This window comes from Eretmochelys imbricata, chromosome 14 (genome assembly GCF_965152235.1).
Source record: "Eretmochelys imbricata isolate rEreImb1 chromosome 14, rEreImb1.hap1, whole genome shotgun sequence".
Taxonomy (NCBI): domain Eukaryota; kingdom Metazoa; phylum Chordata; order Testudines; family Cheloniidae; genus Eretmochelys; species Eretmochelys imbricata.
This window is the reverse complement of record NC_135585.1, coordinates 6,781,204-6,800,772: the sequence shown is the minus strand read 5'-3', so window position 1 is coordinate 6,800,772 and position 19,569 is coordinate 6,781,204. Positions and strand designations below refer to the sequence as shown.

The following is a 19,569-nucleotide window of genomic DNA, read 5'->3' as shown; positions in this document are numbered from 1 at the left end:
CTTGTTCATAATTGGCCACATTCTGCTCTCGGGTGAATGGGAACCCTTCACACTTATCCAAGAGCAGAATTAGGTCCAGAGGCATGGTATGAATTTATGAACTCCCACACCATTAAGGAAGACTACACTTAAAGAGAAGGCAGATGATACTGCAAGTACAGGTATCAACACTGCCCAAGGACCACTGGCCTTTTCGCTGTTAAGCTACTTCACATGCTAAGAATAGGAAAGCATCGCCACTTATCACAGGAGAGTGGATATCATGATTAGGTCAATGCTGCTTTTTTTCCAATATCCCGCAATATAAAGGCTTTGTAAGCCATGAGTTGGTGGGAGAACAAATACATACAGCTTTGCATTGAGCTCCCAGAACTCAGAGTCATCAGTTATCCAGGGGTTGCTGGGGAGGCATCCGGACATGATGGGATCATTGGAGAGGAACTGTTCACAGTATTTCACAAGCCTGAAAATAATTGAGAATAAACCAAGATGATCGGGTGCTGGCAGCACTTCAACCAGTATGTTTATAAACCTAAGAAAATTATTACGCAGGGCTTGGACCTCTTCCTAAGTGCATGCATAACGGGGCCTGGATCCTGAATGGGACCTCTGCAGTGTGAATAATAATTAATAAGAACAATGAATCTTTTCCCATACAGCCACAACACGCAACAAAAACACCCACCAAATGTGGGCCTGTATGTTGTCTTTCAAAAGTGGCCAGTGATCTTGGGGGGGGTCCCAGTGTTTGGGAGCTGAACTTAAGACACACACCCACAGTGACTTGAGAAGCAGAGCGAGGAATAGAACCCAGGAATCGGGAGCTCAGATTCCCTCACAGAATGGTTTGCTGCTTTGATATGAGAGAAAGGGAGCAGACAGAAAGGAAAACGGATGTTGCAGGAACCTGAACTAGGATCCAGACAACCTGACTGATGGACGACGGGAACAACTTCTAGAAGGACCTTGAGCAGCTTCCTTACAAAAACAGCATCTTTTAAATTTTGCTGCAATGGGTTCCCTCCCAGGGGCTGACCTGCCCAGCATCCTGTCTCAGGGAACCCTGGGTAAATGGGAGCTGGCTGAGCATGCCCCAGCTGGCTATCACATTCCTCTCCACAGCTTCTGTATAGCTCATTACTCTGCAGAGCACTTTGAGCTGCTTTACGAATGAAGCCAAAGTCTCTTCTGTTCTCGTTAGAGAAAAGCAGAGAAATATTTAACGTCCCACCTCCAGGCGTCGGCCAGACTTGTAATTACACCCAATTTCATTAACACGCTGTGAAAGTTTTTTTCCCCTTCTTCACTTTTGAAAAATTTGTCTGGTTTCTGTGTTTAAAATTCAACCCAGGCTAAGCTGCTGTCACGGGTTCACAGCTGGGTGCGCACTGTTCACCGCAGTGATGCTAATAGATATCTTGGCACAGATCCTATAACTATACCCAAAGCGTATTGGGGTTTGACACCAGCACACTTGATACTATCTTCTCAGTGGAAATGCCAAGGCATTCAGTGCTCGCATCATTCAGACCAATCCATATATTCTAATCGAGCTGCAAATCTAAACCCATCAGCCCAGGTTACATTGCACTGTCCCTCTAATGATCCAGGCTTTCCAGCTCCTCCTGGATCAATAAAGCACTCTGCTGTGTGCATACTGTCTGGAGACTGACCCTGCCCTAACAAATAAGGTCTGATCTCTGAGATTGGCTCAAGGGCTACATTTCCTCAAAGCTGAGGGAAGCTTAGCTCTAGAGACTGGGTTTGACCCAGTATAGAGACAGGGCTAGTCACTCTTGTGTGAAGTGTTTCTTCAGCAACTGTTAGCTAATTAAGCATCACGGCACCCCTGGGAGGTAGGCAAGTGTCCTCAGCTCCAGTTCACAGACTGGGAAACTGAGGCACAGAGAGGTGTATGTGACCTGCCCAAGGCCACAGAGGGGAGACAGAAGCAGAGACAGGCACAGAACAAGAACTCCTGATTCCTTTTCCCCCGCTATAACCACTAGCCCACACTGCCTTCCTCCCAAGCCTTCCTCAAGACTGTGACCATTTCACACCCACCTGGGGAAATCCGTTCCCAGGTACCATGGCTCAGTACCAGGTGGATTGCAGGGCCTGGGGGAAGGAATCCTCCCCAGGGGGCATGGAGCAGCAGCCCCACCAATGCATGGAGACTGCTTCAGCCGAAAGATAGGAATGGTGGCCTCCCCGTGTGATGGAGTTGGGGATAGGGCTCGGGGACCCTGCTGTCCTTCCCCGCCCTTTCTCCATAGCCACACAGTGCTGGGTAAGAGGTGCATAGCCTCCCAAATCCTCAGAGCTGTACCAGTCCCGCGACCTGAACGCTCTCTACACTCCCAGGAGAAGGCAGGGCTTGTCTGTGTGCAATTCCAAATATTATCCCACTATGATATCACAGTCCCCTCGCACTTTCGGTTGATTGATTCTCTGGCCTGTGTTAGGCAGGAGGTCAGACTAGATGATCATAAATGGTCTCTTCTCCTTAAAAATCTATGAATCTCCCAGGCCCCCAACTGACCCTGTCCCAGCATTGCCAATCCCAAGCACTCAAAATTCCTGAGTGACGAGCCCCTGCCCCACATCATGAGACTGGTTTAAACTCATGAATGTTTAAATATCCTGTAATACACTTTGGGGGAAAGGGAGTTGCCTTCTGGGTTTTGAGTCTCTAGAGGTCACATTCTCAGGTTTTCCTCCACAACCACGAGGGACAGAAACTTGTGGGGGGGGTTTTAAATGAAAACTGGGATCGTCTGATGTCATCACATGACTCCAAGAGCTGGGGCTTTAAGACAAAACACCAAATTTCATGAGACTTGCAGTAAAATCGCAAGAGAGGGTGGCACTATATGCAAAACAGCTGGTGGGCCTTGATGTGCCTGGACTGGACTCCAACGTAACTGCCCAGCACATGCAAACCTCTGCAAGAAAATAAGTGACCTATGTCTGAGGTTGGGCATTAATTTCATGGCAAATGCCAAAGGGATGTAACCTCTTTTTGCCAATCGAGCATTACCACATCAAATCTTGCTAGGTCCTTATGACGGTATGGCTGGATGTTCAGTCAGTGTCCATCACTGGCAATCTTCTGCCATCTAAGTTTCCAGCGCCCAGGTCACATAGCTGCAGTCCTTGGTAAACATGCTTTGTAATTCGTTAGTCTCCCATCCCAAGAGCCTTTCTGTTCCGAGAGCAGGAGTACTTGTGGCACCTTAGAGACTAACCAGTTTATTTGAGCATGAGCTTTCGTGAGCTACAGCTCACTTCATCAGATGAAGTGAGCTGTAGCTCACGAAAGCTCATGCTCAAATAAACTGGTTAGTCTCTAAGGTGCCACAAGTACTCCTTTTCTTTTTGCGAATACAGACTAACACGGCTGTTACTCTGAAACCTGTTCCGAGAGCATGGCAGGTAATTGGCATGATATGAGATCTGTTTGGGAAAGACCCCAATGGAGAGTAGGAGAGAGACCCCAGGGGAGGAAGGGCAGCCCGTCACTCGGACTATCCTTCAGACACCACTTTGAACAATGTGGGACAACCAGGATATGTTTACACTGTCTGCGGCACCGAGCCACCCACCCCGAGTCAACAGGCTCTAGGGGCTCATGCTACCACGCCGAAAGAAGCCGTTGCGGCTCAGGCTCTGAAGCTCATTCCCCCTCCTTAGGCTTCAAAGCCCGACCTCCAGCCTCAGCCTCTAAGTGCTGTCCACACAACTATTTTTAGAGAGCCAGTACAAGTCTGTGGGCCCGGGCTGGGAGGCTGGTTGCCACGGGCAGTGTAGACACACCCCTCCCCCTCTCCCCAAGTGACTTCATTCCGCAGAACCCCCCCATCAGGAACTAGAACACGGACACCCAGCGGATGGCGGCAGAGCGGGTTGTGGAGGGTGGGGAGGGGAAGTGTCCATCTCCATTGGTCACTCAGCCCACTACAGCCAACGGATGGGAGACAGAGACACAGCTGAATCACAGCAAAGCAGCCTGTGAAAAGCAGCTGTTGCATTCTGATACTGTACTGCTGGATTCCACCGCCCAGCTATATTATCTGTCTAACAAACTGGTAGATCAGATGCTTTCCACTGCTGGAACCAGAAAGTTTTCTTTATTGATGGTGCTTTGTTCCACTCTGTTTTCCCAAATAATCTTTTCCTTTTAACCCAGAACCTGGATTACATTCACAGCCCTTCAGGATACTGACTTCCTGTCAAAACAATGGTGGTGGTGATGAATATGATAGGGTACCTATACTCAGTCCCTGCTTAGTCAAAGTTCCCATTGGTTATAACAGGAATCTTAATGAAAGACCTGATCCTGTTTCCATTTCAGTTTATGGCTAAGCAGAACTGAGCCTTCATGCCAGGACTGGGACTCAGAGCCTTCTCTGCTTTATGGGTGATCTTGGTTTTACCACCAGTTTCCAATCCAGTTATTACACAGCCTTGAGACACTGTGTGTAAAGAACACAGTGTGAGACCATGCAATTGATTGCCCTAGTCAGTCACCAGCTGCCAGAGTAAATAGGTTAATCATCTCATTAACGGAAGAGAATTTAAGACTAATTAATGTAGAGGCATAAGGGAATCAGAGCTTACCCTCCAAGGGAGACAGAAGACTTCACTGTGGACTTCATGAGGACCTGCTGATAGTACATGATCTAAGAGGCACAGATATGGTTTGTAGTTAGCAGAATTGCAGTCATGTGAGTGAAAGCTGGTCATCTACTTCTGCATCCCTTGTGCAAGATAGCGGGACAGTTACAATAGTTTCTGCATCACCCCTAACAAGTGGGTGTCCATGGAGTCCAGAATCCCTGAATGATTTTATCACCATGGTTATTTTCATGAGGGTTTTTCAAATGTCACGAGAATGTTCTATAATGTGCAAGTAATTAGCCGGAGTTCCCCATGCTCTATCAGAATGGAATAATAGCTGCAATGGCACTTCTGTCTGCACAATGAGTCTGATCACCTCCAGATGCTCTGGAGCATTTAGGTGTGCAATTATCATTGCTACTTGGTTGTCTCTATGCTGGCAACTTTGGAGATATTTCCTATCATGGCTCTACCACGGGTGCAGCTCCATCAGCATTCAGCGATGGTGGGAGTGTTTTTACCACCACATTGTTTAATCCCACTCAGAGCTTTCCCACCATTGCTAGAAATGAGGGCAGTGCAATGCGGGGAGATTTCCTGAAAATGCATTAGACTGAAAGCTTTTGGAGGCAGGAACAACATTGATCCGTGTGTATGAGAAGCACCTAACTTTGGGCACTAATGCAACTCAAATTCCAACAATAATAATAGAAAAACACCTAATATTTGCGAAGAAGTGAAGGTCACATTACCTCTCTTCTGTAAACATCAATGGTTTTTTTCTGTAAAACAAAGAAGCAAAAGCATTAAAGTTGGGTGGGTACTCAAAACTACTCTTTAAAAGAAGAAAAAGATTCCCTATTGGGCACCTTTCTCCCGTTTAACCCTCATTACAATTGAAAACAAATACAGGTTAGCATCCAAGCAGCTCATCTAATCATAGTACCATCAATTCTTATTTAGTTTGCAGAAGAGTGAGGGGGGGATTTGATAGAAGCCTTCAACCACCTGCAGGGGGGTTCCAAAGTGGATGGATCTCGGCTGTTCTCAGTGGTGGGAGATGACAGAACAAGGAGCAATGGTCTCAAGTTGCAGTGGGGAAGGTTTAGGTTGGATATTAGGAAACACTGTTTCACTAGGAGGGTGGTGAAGCACTGGAATGGTTACATGGGGAGGTGGTGGAATCTCCATCCTCAGTGGTTTTTAAGACCCGGCTTGACAAAGCCCTGGCTGGGATGATTTAGTTGGGGATTGGTCCTGCTTTGAGCAGGGGGTTGGACTAGATGACCTCCTGAGGTCTCTGCCAACCCTCATCTTGTATGATTCTAATGCTAAGTGCATCTACAGACCATATGTGGTTCCATTAAATGTATATATTGTACAGTGCTGCCTACTCCATTACAGCCCATGTGCATTCAATTACAGGGTTATTCTAATAGAGCTAAAATAGATGCATTTAGCAGACACAGATTAGATCATTCAATATTAGTTAAAGGAGACAGGAATCAACACGTTGCAAAATATAAACACCACAATTAAAAAGCCTCAGAAACAATATCTGCTGTGGAAAGGTGCTTAAATTGTGGTTGGAACAGCTCACACTATGTTATCTGTCATCCACAAATGAACAAGCAATTGAAGGCAAGAAATTAACTGCAGGGTATTTATTCACACAGCTTCCTTTGAAGTGCAGCACAGTTATTTTGTCTTGAATAAACTGAAGGAGAGAGAAGGAAAGGCAGGTAAAGCCAGGGATCTTGCAGGCAAGGCTCTAAAACCTTGTGTAGGCTTTTTAGCCCCGTGTCTCCCATTAAAGTCATGCAGCTAATCTGCCATGTGTAATCTTTGGAGCTGCAGCCCAGAATTATCCCATCTAATTAACACTGTGGGAGAATCAGGGACATGGATTGCTTTGCGGGAGGCTAGCGCTTGTGAAAAGTGCTGGCTTGGCAGCCCTAGAGACCCAAGTCCTTTGTCCACTGAGCTAGTACAGGGTGGACAACAAGACCAGCAAATGTTATACACACACACACACACACACACACACACACACACACACACACACACACACACACACACACACACACACACACACACACACACACACACACACACACACACACACACACACACACACACAGTCTCGCCAGTGAACCTCAGCCTTTACCTTGGCAGCTGCATCTGTATTGAGGCAAAACTCCCACTGCAGTTCACAGGAGTTTTGCCTGGAAAAGGGCTGAAGGATTGGGCCCTTAATTTAAAAATTTGGCAGCAATGTTGATGGGCTGCAGTAATACCATTTGGAAAGTTAAATTTGCAGACATGAGGGAGAGATGCTTCTCTTTAAAACAAAAGCTTAGATTATTCAGAATCTGTACATGCCATGTGGGTAGCAGAAATATGTCCAGCACATCAGATCCAGTCCCGGGACCAGGTGCTGGACACCTCTGACCCACCCCCCAAAAATAATTCATTACTTCTGCTTTCTCCCAATTGCTGCCTACTCCTCTCAGACCACCAGTGCCACGTTTGCTTGCTATGATCAGAGAGCTACCACTCTACAGCTTCACACACGCACCCCGTTACACATACGGAGGGAGAAAATGTGCACGCCCAGCTGTTTCTGACAGGATATACTCACCACCTCAGTGACAAGAGCAGGATATGCAGCAGAGCATCCAGTATGCACCATGCAAACACAAATCCAACCTGTGTGATGCTAACACAACCTATCCTGTGTGGTACTAACACAGATCTAACCTACATGACATAAGCAGGAGAAGGTCTTTTTCAGAGACGTCCATTGGAAAGATCATGAATAGCTCTGACCTGCTGCAGTGAAAGCGAGCTCAGCTGAAACAAACAAGCTAATAGGAAAAGCAAAAACAATTTCTGCACCAATGAGAGTGGTTCTCCACTAGATACATGCAGGACCTGATGTGAATGAGAGTGAGGCTTACACAAGAAGGGGAAAATGCAACCCCTCGGAGTACAATAAGATCTTTACACATGTGGGATCCAATGGCCTTAGTCTGCCTTTGGAGGACTTTGCATTTGATGGAGGACACAACTGCCTTGCTTAGATGGAAGGGACTGATAAGTAGCAAGTGCTGGTGAAAGACAGGGAACGAGAGCTTATTAACAACAGGGGCATTGCTCCTCTTGCCTGTGTAGTGGCAGGACTCCTGTGGGTGTCTGTAGGATGCAAGGAATCAGGCTCGGAATGTAAATGGTACTGGAATACTTCAAGACAATGACAGGTTTCAGAGTAGCAGCCGTGTTAGTCTGCATTCGCAAAAAGAAAAGGAGGACTTGTGGCACCTTAGAGACTAATAAATTGGTTAGTCTCTAAGGTATCACAAGTCCTCCTTTTCTTTTTGAAGACAATGGGAATTCTGCTTGAGTCTGGGCTGCAGGCTCATTATTTGCAACAAGCCTGTTATTCTGCACATAGTTAAATTGTTAGTAGAAATTTGCACCCACTGTGTCTGTGACATTGGGCCAGATTCAGGGACCAGTGAAGTCAATGGGAAAACTTTTGTTTCTTTCAATGCAGCATCAGGTCCATTGTAAGTACTATGAGAGCTGATAGCATACTACATACAGGGACTAAAGATCAGCCTCTGTTTGCACACATTTCCTGGTCTGAGTTGGTGCCGCTGGCTAACTAGCACCTATTATAGCCATATAAAGATTCCTCACATTTCTACATGCGTTGTCTTTATTTCAGATCCAATTGCTGTAGCCATGGAGAGCAGAAAATCATCTGTTTCTACCCATTCCCATAGGACAGACTGAAACCCACTGCACTTCTACTACCTTAGAAAGCATCTTCTCTGGAGAACTACAGTTCTATTCCAACCAAGGTATTTCATGTATAATGGGAGTTCACTATCTTCCTGAGGACCCTGAGACATAATCAGAACCCTTCAGATTTACCAAGTGCTGGCTAAACTATTCTACTTGCTGAGGCATGAGGGTGGCTGGTGCGGTTAATTTAGGAGACATCAATGGGTTAACTCCATTAGATCAGAAAGAAAAATTTTCTAAATGAAATAAAAGGCCCCCGCACCATGGGTGGCGGGTATCGTAGGCAGGGGTAGGCTGTGCCTCCCCAAACAGCCTCGTGTTGCCCCGCCCATGCTGCGCCCCCAGGCCAGGCCCTGTTCTGCAGTTCCCAGAGCTCTGCCCTAGCTGGCCCGGGCTGGCTGGCCTGCCTCCCGCAGGGACTCAGGGTGACCGGTGCTGGGGCCGTGCTGCTCGGAGCACCGGGGCTGAGGGCACTGGGGCCGTGCCGCCTGGAGCACTGGGGCTGGGGACAGCCCGGCTGGCTCCCAAGCACCAGGGCTGGGGGCCTGCCACTCGGCGCACCTGGGCTGGCCATGCCGTCTGGAGCACCGGGGCCGACTGTGCCACCCGGCTGCCCAGAGCGCTGCTGCCCGGAGCACCAGGGATCGGGTGCTGCCGCCCGGTGCTCTGGGGCCGGCTGCCCGGAGCACCAGTACTGGAGCCTCGCCACCCGGTGCCGGAGGTGCTCTGGACTCCTGCGGGGGAGGGGCACAAAAGTGGAGGGGAAGGGTAGAAGGGGAGGGGAGGGGCTTTGGGCACAAGGGGCGGGGCCGGGGCTAGCCTCCTCCAATGGCCGCCTATGCCCCTCCGCTGATCTTTATTATCCTGGATGGATATTTCTGACAGACACAGTGCAGCTGGATGAGGAGAGAGGAAAGGAGGATGCCCAGCAGAATGGGTGGAGACGGTTTTCATGGAAGTTAAGATGCTCTAGTCTTCTACAGCGCAACAGATCAAGGGCCTCAGAGGCCGGCAGACAGCCATGCCACACGCAGGAGAAACAAGTAACTGGTGGGAAAGAGAAAAAGGGGGAGGGGGGAGAGTAAATTAAATGTTACTTAGAACAATAAATCCGTGAATGAAATTGACATTGTTGCTCTTCAGAAAAAAATCAAAGCTCTTGTCCAAGCTGTCTGTGTTGTAATACCACTCATGTCCTACCTAAGCACCTGGCAGCATTCGTTTGGAAAGTATTCCTGAGTATTCAGTTTACATTCAGGGCTGGAACCTCCCCTCCCTGCATGCCCTTTGTATTGACTTCAGTGAGAGCTTTGGGTGTGCCAGGGATGCAGGAGAGCCAGCCTTTGACAAGACAAATGGGTTTGTTTCTGAAGCAGGAGGAGTGAGCTTACTTTGGAAATGAAGGCCCTGCAGCAAGAGGTAATGTGTCACCGCAATGAAGAGGCTGGCACAGTGAGCCCTCTGCGGGAGAGGTCAAAGTGCAGCCATCTACTCCATTCCCAATTTGAGGGTCACAAGCAGGTGTCAGGGGTCATGGCCCCTCCCCCTTCCATATTGCTAAACTGGAAGGTGGTCCCAGCTAGATAGGAGGAGGCAGGGTCCAAATTAGATGGGTGGGGGTGCCAGGGGCATCACAGATCGGGGGGTCATGGCATGGTAGCTGAGCACACTGAATCTGGGATGAATTGAAAGATGAGATCCCCCCAAAGGCATGAAACCATTAGGAAGTAACTTCCTTCTTGGTCACTTGGCTTTTTCCTGGAGTGGGGCCCCAAACATATCCCCCAAATCCACAACCTCTCCCGCCTGTTTTGTGGAAGTGAATTGCTGATTCTCAGTCCAGTGTCCAAGCCTTCCTCCACGTCACCAGTCAACAGCATAATCACCCCCCTGGTTCAGAGTTTCAGGAGAAAGCGGTGGACTGGGCGGGCCATTGGGACTGGTCTCCCCTCTCACCACTAGAAGTAACAGTGGAACATCGCTGGAGCAGGGAGGTGAAACGTGCACTGCCAGGATCCGTGCTGCACCTGTCATGTGGGAGAGGGCTTCAGCCTCCAGAACTGTCAATATGGCCGCGTTTTACAATCCTTAACTCCACACTGCGCATTTTAAGACAACAAAAGAAGGAATCCCAGCAGCCTCGCACCCACAGCTGCACTTAGCTCCCCTTAGCTTCCTCCCACAACATTCCCCGCCCCAGCATCTCTACTTTCACTGCTTCTGTCTCTGCTAGAAACCCATCCCAGCAACTGTAAATGCTCTAGGTTTAGGTTGGATATGAGGAAAAAACTTTTTCACTCGGAGGGTGGCGAAGCACTGGAATGAGTTATCTAGGGAGGTGGTGGAATCTCCTTCCTTAGAGGTTTTTAAGGTCAGGCTTGACAAAGCCCTGACTGGGGTGATTTAGTTGGGGATAGGTCCTGCTTTGAGCAGGGGGTTGGACTGGATGACCTCCTGAGGTCCCTTCCAACCCTGATCTTCTATGATTCTGTGCATCCTGGCTCTCCTCTGCCACCTACAGCTTGTCTACATGGCAATTTAGTGCCTGGCAAGGGTGTGAATCTACTGTGCATTCGCTTGCCATGCACTCACTGGCCACGTGGATCCTGCTGCCACACATTGAAAGTTTCCTCGTGTGCTCTGACGTACTGCTCCTTGGAACTGGAGTACGACAAAGTGCAGGAGGGAATTTTTAGTAAGTGGGCGCAGGGTCCACGTGGCCAATTACTGTGCAGCAGCTAATGCGTCATATCGATTCACACACCCCGACTTGCCGTGTGTGAACTCACCGCATAGGCAAGCCTTTAGGTTGAATTCAGAGACCCACTAAACATACCGCTACTTTTTCCCAACCCACTACACATACATGCCCCCTTCCAACGCAGAATCACCCTCCCGACCTGCCGTGCACTATCTCCGACAAAGAGATAAATCCTACACTCGGATTTATACAGGAATATCATTCAGCGGCCAAGAGCCATTTACCATTTTCCCTTAATGAGTGTAAAACAGATTAATTGAGTAATACCCATCAACCAGTGAATTATCACAATTATCCAGTGCAGAAGCTTAATGTCCCCCTAGGCTTAAATCAAAATGCCAATTAGTGAAAGGCTTCAGCCAGTCTCATCTGACCGTCACATGCTCTACAAAACGTTTTGCGTTGTGGGGTTTGTATCAGCATTCAAGGAGCATGCACACAGCCCTGTCACTTGAGACAAAGCTCCAAAGGCAGCATGCTATGGGGCTGGTCATACCATACAGATACACAGCAACTGAAAGAGGAAAAGATGAGATGTACCAAAGCGTCTCCTAATCAAGAATCCTTTGTCTGGTCCAAACCTGGCGGGAGGAAGGGAGGAGCTCCTGGCACAACGCTGTGCCCTGGCTCTGAATACAAGCTGCCGAGGATTAACCCCTTTTGAATTATCACCTTTTGCTGGTGAATATCCTGGATTGTTGGGGCAAAATGCCCCCCGGGGGCTGTCCACGTGCTGCAGGTAGATCAGTTCCAAGTGGCACACAGAACATACCTGGGTGCACCAATAATCAGTGCAGAGCATATAAAGGACTAGTTTCTACAGCAACAGAGATGGGCCCAGGTGGTATTTGGATCGGGAGTTCTGGGTCAGGCCCACCTCTTCCTCTGCTACTCCACCATGGGAGTAAGTGGGGGTTGTAAGAGACATTTGAGGGTACTGTTGCCTGTTTTCACTGTGATACTGATTCCGAGTCGCTGCTGCCTGAAGGTAAAAGGCCAGATCCTCAGCGCAGCTGATCTGAGGATCTGGCCCCACTGGGGAGAAGATGCCACTGTTCAGGATACTGGCATGATTATAAAGTCTCATGGCATGTGTGTGTCACTTGTTACTACAGCACTAGTGATCCATTCAGGCATTCCACCGAAGATGCTTCTCGCAACCACTCCCTAAGGAGCCACTACACAGGACCAGCCATTGGTCATTCAGCTCCCTACAGAAAAGGGCAATGGGGGGTTAATATTCACCCGCAGCTCCCATGGGTGCAGCCAATTTCTGGAGCCTGCTTGCCCACCCTGCAGACTGGCCTGCATAGGGAGACGTGTCCTAGGCTTTAGGCATAAGTCAAGAGGCAGCATAAATCAAGAGGCCCTTGTTGGGGCCTCGCTCGACCAAGCCTTCTTCCCAGCACTGCTTGCCCCTTTCTGCTGTGCTCTGTCACCATCACCTTGAAAAAGAACAAGAGGGACCCAAGCCCCAACGTCTCCACAAAGACAAATGACCACACAGAAACACAAAGCGCCTCCTCCTGTCTCTGAAATGCACCTTGTGGGTTACTGATGTCCATCTGGACCTCCACAAAACTTACTTCATGCAGGGTCATAGCCCAGACCCAAGCAGTCTGGGCTATGCAGTCTGGGCTCCTCTTTGCAGCCAGCTGTATCTCCTCAGAGTCGGAAGGTAAGAGCAGAAAATGTTTTCCATTCATGTAATTGTTGAGTCCCTTTCTGAGGATATGTAGGTGCTCAGGCAAACCCTGTTCCGTGTTTTCAACTGCAGGAGCATTCCTGCCCCCTGGGTTTCACTCTGAATTTCACGTGGTGCGAAGCCAAAACCTTCAGGTTTCATATCGAAACCATACGGAGCTGTGCATTGAGCATGATTTTGATGTCAACACATAAATCATCCCAAGCACAGTTAAACATGGCCTAGGCACGCTCAGATCCTTTCAGTGACAACAGTCCCGAGTTTCAAGTCTGCAACACACCCTGAAACCAGGGGGGTAGCGAGCATGTCCTGATTTCACTGCAAATGTTTTCTGCAGCTCTAGTGCTGACCTAAATATGTCAATCAACAACTAAGTCCCACCGGCTCACTCCTGAGTGGCTAAGAGATGTGTCCCTCTCCATGAGGTGGCCAATCACAGAGCAGACTGTTTAACTAGCACTTGCCTTTCCCACATCTCCTGGGCTGACCAAAGTACAAGGGAACACCGCCATGGGAGGAAGAGGAGCAGGAGTCTCAGAGTAAAGAAAGTGCTGTTCCTATGTAGTGCACTGATGTGCCTTTAGGGTGACCAGATGACAAGAACAAAATATCAGGACATGGTGTGGGGGGGGGCAGCCACAGGCTCACCCCCCCACTAGGGCCGGCTCTAGGGTTTTCGCCGCCCCAAGCAAAAAAAAATAAAAAAGCCGGAGTACCACCAAAGCAAAATATCAGGACAAATGGCGTCCCAACATACATTGGTCAGGACGTGGGACAAACAACTAAATATCAGGACAGTCCCGATTTTACCTGGACGTCTGGTCACCCTAAGTGCCTTTGATGTACAAAGCCCCACTGGCAAGGGCAAAGGAGAAGCACTGAAATGACAGGTGATTATTTCCAAGGCAGTGGGATTACTGTAACTGTGCTTCTACTTGTGATAGCACTAGCTAGAAGCTGGGAGTGAGCGACGGGATGGATCACTTGACGATTCCCTGTTCTGGTCATTCCCTCTGGGGCACCTGGCATTGGCCACTGTCGGAAGCCAGGATACTGGGCTAGATGGACCTTTGGTCTGACCCAATCTGGCCATTCTTATGTTCTGGTGTTTACAGGGTCTGGAAACAGGCAGATTACACCGACTTCTTCATGCACTCCAGGACGGCACTTGAAATTAAGAACCAGCCCATGAAATGAAGTGCCCACCCTGCGCCAATGCAGTGAGCTCCACCTCTGGAAACTGCAGCCTCATTATCGAGCACTGCCAGCAGCTCTCCTCTCTGCTGGGAGCTGCGCAGGGGGTTGTGAGACTGGAGCTGAGCGAGAGACGTGACCTGGGGGATCCTGGGCATGAAAAATGCCAGATTCCAGCTGCGCATCCCGGACTCGCATCGCTGTGGCCACACAGCCCAGATCTCGCTTCCCTTCTCAGCCAGAACCATTCACTGGCAGAGTTGGATCTCAGGAAGAACCAACCGGGGAACCACGGGGTGGAGCACCTCTGCCATGCCCTGAAAAAGGTGGACTGCACAGTCCAGATCCTGTGGGCTTTGAGACCATCCTTGGCTTTAGAAACCCAAAACCATAAGGGAAAATTTGAAGTCTCAGATAAGGCTCCTTTTGAATATGCATCTCTTTGAAATGCATTGGTCACTCCATACCTACAAATCGGGTTTTGAATCCTTCCTACCACCGGCCTCTTTCACGGTTATGTATCTCAGTTAGTGCCTACAATATGCTCCTCCCCACTCCTTAACACTGGCCTTTGTATTACAGTGTTGCCATTCACTGCTTCTAAATATGAAGTAATTGCTCGTGTTGTCCCTGCTTGGGGAAAATCCCTCTCATAACCTTATAGCTGACTTCCTTGGCTATCTTAACCTAAACTGAAAAGTATTACCTTTCTCCAATTATTTTTACCCTTAATTTGCAGGATTTTCCAGTTTCTCTATCTTGCTTATTTGCTTTATTGTCCCATCTCCAAGACACTCATGAAAGGTGCAATAGAAACCGCGGAAGTTATATTAATATTAGTAACAAACGCTATCATTTCAATTAGCAATTGTGACTAACACGACATCTTTATCAGTAAGCTCTACTGCTATTCACAGATTTTAAGACCAGAAGGGCCTATTATGACCATCTAGTTGGACATGCTGCATAACACAGGCCTGAGAATTTTACCCTTTAATCCCAGCCTCAAACCCAGTAACCTGTGGTTGAAATACAGCCCCTCTTTTAGAGAGGTATCCATTCTTATTTTAAAAGAATGAAAGTGATGGAGAATCTATCACATGCCTTGGTAAGTTGTTCCAGCGGATGACTATGCCTTATTGCTGAAAATCTGCATCTCATTGGACTTCATCCAACCACAACCCACTAGGTAGCACTAAAAGCCACCTCAAAAGTGCCATGACTCAGCTGCTATTTTTTCCAAAAAGACTCTAAAAAACATCTAGACAGTGAGCAGCTTGTATAGCAGCTAACTATCCCAGGCAAGAAGCAAGCACTTTGATACTGCTCATTCCAAAATCAGCTTCGAAGAAGTAATTTTGATGTCTGAAATGAACTATCAATGAGAATATTTTCTCTTCAGCTAGTGACATAAAGGAAAACTAATTAGCAGACTAAGATGCAATAGCCTGGGCCCAAGCAGAGTCATGAATAAAGCAAACTGCAGTTGGACTAGTGCACATGTTTCTCCTGTTCTCATTGTTCCACATGTATTATAGCTAGATCCAGGTCCTACTGCAAACATTAGTAAAACTGCCATTGGCTTCAGTAGGAGCAGGATTTGAACATCAGGGCAAGATCCCCCAAAGAGCTGAGTGCTTGGTGAGAAGACTAAAAGTATCATTGTTCTGCTCAGTTCCTTGCAGATTGAGCCTCAGGAGTTTGGGAAAGCCACCAGTCTAGAGGGGCCAGAAAGTCTGGCATTTTTCAAGAAATGCAAGAAAAGCTGCTAGTCAGATGCTGGAAAAGTCTTGTGTTCCAGCCGATTATTTTAGTGCATTAGTTCCAATCAAACTTTGAAATGTAAAAATAGAAACAGGAAGCATCCTATCCACTTTGCATGGAGAAGATTAACTTCCAGAAACAACCACCCAGAGGTGCAGCTTAGAGCCCCGAACTGCTAGAGCTGCTCAAAACAGTTTCATCCATGTTGGATTGATGGAAAATGGATTTTTAACTAAATAGAAATCTTCACTCAAAAACTTCCATTTGCATCTAAAATGTTTGGGTCTTTGTTGAAAAATTGAGACTGTGAAAAATTGAAAACGTTTGCTTTTTAGCAAACCCCCCCAAAATTGCAAAGATATCCCTCCCCCAGACACCCACTGCTCTGCGTAGCCACTTTTCTCTTTCCTATTCCCTCTCTCTTTCTGCCCCTTTTTCTTGTTTCACTCTTCTCTTCTTGCCTTCTCCTTTCTTTGTGCTGCTCTCAGTTACTAACAGCAACCTACCAAATCGTACTAATTTTCATTTATTTCTGTATTTACCTTCTTTAGATTTAGAATAAATAAAAAGAGCCCACAGACGCTGTTAACTATATAAAAATTACAAAAATTGAAAAGAACGAGGAATACTTGTGGCACCTTAGAGACTAACAAATTTATTTGAGCATAAGTTTTCGTGAGCTAAAGCCCACTTCATCAGATGCATGCAGTGGAAAATACAGTAGGATGGCTTTAGCCCACGAAAGCTTATGCTCAAATAAATTTGTTAGTCTCTAAGGTGCCACAAATCCTCCTCATTCTTTCTGCTGATACAGACTAACACAGCTACCACTCTGAAACCTGTCACCATGCAAGGCACTGCATTTAGCCATATGAAGTGGAAATCCATCCTACTGTATTTTCCACTGCATGCATCTGATGAAGCGGGCTTTAGCCCACGAAAGCTTATGCTCAAATAAATTGGTTAGTCTCTAAAGTGCCACAAGTCCTCCTCATTCTTTCTGCTGATACAGACTAACACGGCTACCACTCTAAAAACTGAAAAGCAATACAATGAGTTCAACCCATCTACGAACACAAACACTATACTGCCCCCAGACATTGGTCTCTACTGCAATCCACCCGCCTCTTTCCAAAGGCCAGGAGAAATAAACAAGCCCTGCAGAGTGCTCTGAAAGCCAGCAATCTGGACTAGATGTGGGAGGCCTTTACAGAGAATGCCTGCTGACCGCCCCCTCCCTATTATATCTAGGGGAATCTAACAGCAGTGCTTCCACTAACTTCAGCTACAGCAGTATATCCCAGGGAGAGAGGGAACACAAAGGGTCTGATTCTGATCTCCCACTGGTGTTAATCGGGAGTAACTCCACGAAACACAATGGTGTTACACTGGCATGAAGGAAAAGAATGGAGAATCCAGCTCGTAATGTGAACAGTGAGAGGCACAGTCCCCTTGCCCCTTGCACTAGTGTTCATTATTTGTCGCTTGTGTCCATGACATTCTCTAGGATTGCAGTATGCTAAAAGTGAATTTTGGATTTCTTTGTAGTTGCCTGTTATTACTGCCCCTGGGGCTTATTTTCTATCCCTAAACTAAAGTGTAAAATCTTTCCTGATAATCTGCAGATTTTGCAGTACAGAACGTGGGAACACTGGGTTGGGGTTTCAATCATAGACTTAATGTATCCGTGTGCGTTGGTGGAAAGGGCCCCCTGACGATCCAGAAGCCTGCAGTCCTCGTTTATCTACAGAGCAGGCACACTAGGAGTATACTCTTCCCATCACCCTACCAATATACTTCAGCCTTGAGCCCATAAGATGTGTGTTAAGCTGGGTGTTAAGGTTCACATGGCCCATGCAGGGCCCAATCAAAGCCCATTGAAATCAATGGAAACTCTCACATTGACTTCAGTGGGCATGGCATCAGGCCTTCACTCCTTGGGCTCTCTGCTGAGATGCTAACAAGGGAGTCAACTGTGCTAGTGATTTGTTTCTTTTGTTGTGGGGGCTTTCTTCCGTCCAGTAGGAACTGAACTGAGAACCATTAACTCGTTTCACGTAAGCCACTGAATAGCCATCAGATGATTAATGACTTTTGAAAACATTTGCAAACCTAAAGACCTCTTTCCAGGATGGTAGCTATAATATTGTGCGGGGGAGTCTATCTTATTACTCTTTTCAGTCTCTGTTTGGATCCTTCAGCCCAACAGCAGCTCACATTTTTATTTCCTTTTAAAGGACATTTCAGTAGCTCCCACTTAGAGCAAAAAGAGAAAATACTAAACCCTAGCATTTTACTCTGCTTTTCAGTCGCCATGGCAACAGAACCCACTTGCCCAAAGCAATTATCTCCCTCTGACATTTAAGGGCCGCTATGAAAATGAAAAGTTTACAGGAGATAGGATAAGTTTCGTCAAAGCAACCATCACCTTTGATCAATGAGAAATGTTCTGCCTTCGTTCACCAAGCACAGGCCAAGCATGTGCTGTCAGCTGCGGCCCTAGGTATGTAAATATGGGACCACTTGAAATAACTGACTCACGGTCTCCACTATTCACCTTCAGCAGAGCAATGGGTGAAAGATAAGGACGGTTCTAACTACCACCGCATACACTTAATCCTATAGATCAGTGGTTCTCAACCTTTCTAGACTACTGTACCCCTTTCCAGAGTCCGATTTGTCTTGATTACCCCAACTTTCACCTCACTTTAAAACTACTTGCTTACAAAATCAAACATAAAAATATAAAAGTGACAGAGCACACTATTACCGACAAAACTGCTTACTTTCTCATTTTTATGATATCGTTATAAAATAAACCAATTGGAATATAAATATTGTAGTCACGTTTCACTGTATAGTATATAGAGCAGTATAAACAAGTCATTGTATGAAATTTTAGTTTGTCCTGACTTCACTAGTGCTTTATATGTAGCCTGTTGTAAAACTAGGCAAATATCTAGAGGATGATGTACCCCCCAGGGGTACTCATAGTCCTGCTTGAGAACCAGTGCTATAGACAAGTCTACGCCAGGGCTAGTCACTTACATTATTTACATTCTCAGATCAATAGCACTATTCTGTTTGATTTAACTAATGTGGCAAAAAACCACTGAAAAATTGATGAGCGAAGTGAAGCTGCCAGATTCTATTCCTAGGGCCAAATTCAGTTCTCTCTCACACCATACCAGCACAAATCCAGAGAAACTCCACTGCACTCAGCAGAAGTGAAAATCAAATGGGTTTGACTTGACAGCTCTGGTTCTGGCATATTTCTACATGCCTATCAGTTGCTATTTGGCTTGATATGGCTCATTCAGACAGTTGCTATGCAACACTGGAGATTCATGGAGCGCCATTCACACACAATGAGTAGGTCTGCACTGCAGAGATGTGACTGCAACCAGCGTACGTATGCCCAAGGTACCTTTGATATAGTTACCTTGAGTATTAATAGCAGTGAGGCTGCAGCAACATGGACTGGACTGGATGGGTATGTACTCGGGCAACTAGCCCATGCTACCATGGCTTCACCGCTATTGTAATTTGAACAACCTAGATCAATGCTAGTTCAAGTATGTCTACACATACTGCAGAGGTGCAGTCCACACCTCTGATTGCAGCACATAGATATACCCTCTGAGTGTAATGTAGATCTACCTGCTGTCTATGTCCTCGTACGATCAGTAAGTTTGAAATCAAGCAGCCTTACCTA

At 47.1% G+C, this 19,569-nt stretch overlaps 1 protein-coding gene across 4 annotated transcripts in view; it reads right to left on the bottom strand.

The window, feature by feature from the left end:
- Positions 1–19,569, bottom strand: part of RGS9 (regulator of G protein signaling 9) — a 68,999-nt gene that overhangs the window by 21,054 nt on the left and 28,376 nt on the right. For all 4 annotated transcript variants that reach the window (XR_013347998.1, XM_077834355.1, XM_077834353.1 and 1 more), the window contains exons 10-12: positions 5,373–5,402; positions 4,621–4,682; positions 350–463 (exon numbers count right to left, since the gene is read on the bottom strand). Coding sequence is in view for 3 of the 4 variants with exons in the window: in XM_077834355.1 (XP_077690481.1) it covers positions 350–463; positions 4,621–4,682; positions 5,373–5,402 (206 nt within the window). In the remaining variant the exon portion in view is untranslated. The remainder of the gene's footprint in view (positions 1–349; positions 464–4,620; positions 4,683–5,372; positions 5,403–19,569) is intronic.